Genomic DNA, 2,500 nt, shown 5'->3' with positions numbered 1-2,500 from the left:
AATCCACGGAATTTTTTTGTCTAACACAGCCCACACCGTGCAGTTATTATTTTTTGTCCAATTATGCATGGTGAAGTATGTGTCAGTCTGTTGTTGTATTCCAAAAAGACTGTTCAGGAAATAACTGTAAGTGGGAATTGTTTACAAAGTCCCAATTATTCCTTTCGTCATCCTTTTGGAAGCTTCTAGGAAACAACAGTTATCGCCAGGGAATTCTTTAAAGTAAGGACATGCTCGACAGAGATCAAGTCCCCATCTGCCAGAGGGGGGGGTTGATGGGGGAGCTGTGTCCCCCAACACCCCCTTGGCAAACATTGGATAAATTGCAGCATGAATCCACTTGCTAGCGACTAAGTCAAGACTCCATGTCATTTATGTAGCAGTCGCAGGTTGTCGTGACTGGGTGTGCCTGTCGGGTACTGCCCAAGGGGAGTACCACCTGCCAAGCACTGTCTTCACCTCAGCATGCATGGCAAGTTTGGTTAATTATGTACATGATGTATGATCTAATCAGAGCTAAGTCCACAATGCCACATCACAAAATTTAGAACCATTTAAATTGTCATGATTTTGCAGCTGTCTGAGGGGAGGGTTTTATGTAGGACCTCATTATCAACTTTCCACAATCTTTTTACATTATTTTTAGTGTTGCAGTTAGTATCTGCAGATTATTTCTTATACTTACACTGCAACTTTTTCTCCCCTATACAAATATCATCTTAAATTTACCCTAGCATAGTGCATTCATACTATAAAGATTGTTACCTAATTTGTGGTGTTACCATTCATGTCTGCATTCAAAGACCTGAAATTTACCATTTTCTCTTGCCATACAATTGTTGCCGATTGTTGTTGGCCTTTGTCGGAGTGCAGAAAACATGGAAGCCTAGGCAGTAATGGGTCTCAAGGCCCTTCCACACAGTCAAGCACAGCCCTGTGGGCACTGTCATTTGCTGGGCTAAGTATGTGCAATGAGATTTATTATTGCCCACACATCGGCCAGTCAAAGCCAGCAGGACCAAAAGCATGTGGTCGATAGGGCCTTGTGCAGGACTGGTATGGTACTTAGCACTAGAAAGGTTTACAGTTGTGTATCGCATTTACGAAAGGGAGGTAGTTGGAGGTGTTTGTTTATTTTGAAATTTGTAGATGATACATTTGAAATTCTGGGAGTGATCAAGTCAATCTTGTTATCCGTTCATAATGATAGGAAGCATGTCTCTTGTAGGTGCCCTGTTTTCTGTAATTACAAAATGCTTTATTATCTTTGAATATCTATGCTTTAATTTCCTTTAATTTGCTGATAAATACTGTGGTCTAGATACTATAAAGTGAGCATTATAATAACAGAAATGTAATAACAATAATTAAATTTTAATACATGCTAAATGTTTATACTACCAGTAAATGTCTGGTGATTTGAACACCAGCCACTTTGCTGGTTTACCCACATGTACAAGCAGTAAACCCATCAACAGGCTGACTACTTAGGTATTCCCACAGGCACTACTCAATCATGTGGACTGGCTTTTAATCCTAGGCAGATGTCATAGATTAAAGAATTACCATAAATTGTGCTAAGTTTGGTAAGGTCACAATCCCTCAGCAAGTGTGTGTTCAGAACCACTCCAACCTGTGGTTTGCTAGCCTTTGCTGGAGCACAAAACAAGGAGGCCACTTGATGCTTTGCTTAGAAATATGCTGTACACAATTATCTACCAGATATGGGGTTAATTTGCCCTTGCACAGTGGGTTATGAAATTGGTATGAATTTATTTTCTCCTTTATTCTCTATTTCTTTCCTTTTGTATTTCTTTCTTTTTATTTAGGAATAATTGTCTTCTACTTTTTTTTTTTTCTATTAGTTACTTGTACAGTTTTTTTTTTTTTTTTTTTTTTTCCAGTCATCATGCTTGCAGATTTGAGAACAGAGAATCTCCTGGGCCCCATGGCAGGTGAATCTGATGAGGAAAGTAGTGATAACTTAGAAGAGGACATAGAAGACGTAGAAGAGGAGGAGGACGAGGAGGAGGGAGAAGAGGGCGACGACGACGAAGAGGACGAGGCGGAAGGCGAGGGTGACGGGGAAGAGGGAAATATTTATGAGGAATCTGAAGAGGAAGGAGATGATTTGGAGGAAGAGGAGGTTGAGAACAGCGAGAATGAGGATGAGGAAGACGATTCAGACGACAACGAGGACGACGACGAGAACACAGGGGAACACATAGAGGATGCAGGGGATAATGGTAATGACATTGAAGAGAGTGCAGGAGAAGATGATGAAAATGATGAAGATGACGAGGAACAAGAAGAGGACACCAATAATGACGAAGATCAACCAGAGCATGTTAGTAGATTGGTGTGCTTTATTGGACAAATGTTCATGTGTCTCTTTCTATAAATGCATGTGCCTGGAAGAGTTCTCTATCTTTTTATTTTGTTTTTGTTTTAGTTTTGTTCAGTTTTCATAAATTTCCCCCTAGACATTGACTTTACAATC

The 2,500-nt window shown here is 40.1% G+C and overlaps 1 protein-coding gene across 2 annotated transcripts in view; it reads left to right on the top strand.

Annotated features, from left to right (window-relative positions):
- Positions 1-2,500, top strand: part of LOC125040949 (nuclear polyadenylated RNA-binding protein 3-like) — a 9,811-nt gene that overhangs the window by 475 nt on the left and 6,836 nt on the right. For both annotated transcript variants that reach the window (XM_047635746.1, XM_047635745.1), the window contains exon 2: positions 1,905-2,347. In XM_047635746.1, coding sequence (XP_047491702.1) covers positions 1,910-2,347 — 438 coding nt within the window. In that variant the 5' untranslated portion in view covers positions 1,905-1,909. The remainder of the gene's footprint in view (positions 1-1,904; positions 2,348-2,500) is intronic.

The sequence above is a fragment of the Penaeus chinensis genome, chromosome 29 (genome assembly GCF_019202785.1).
Source record: "Penaeus chinensis breed Huanghai No. 1 chromosome 29, ASM1920278v2, whole genome shotgun sequence".
NCBI lineage: Eukaryota > Metazoa > Arthropoda > Malacostraca > Decapoda > Penaeidae > Penaeus > Penaeus chinensis.
The sequence above is the reverse complement of the archived record's forward strand: the minus strand, read 5'-3'. Positions and strand labels throughout refer to the sequence as shown.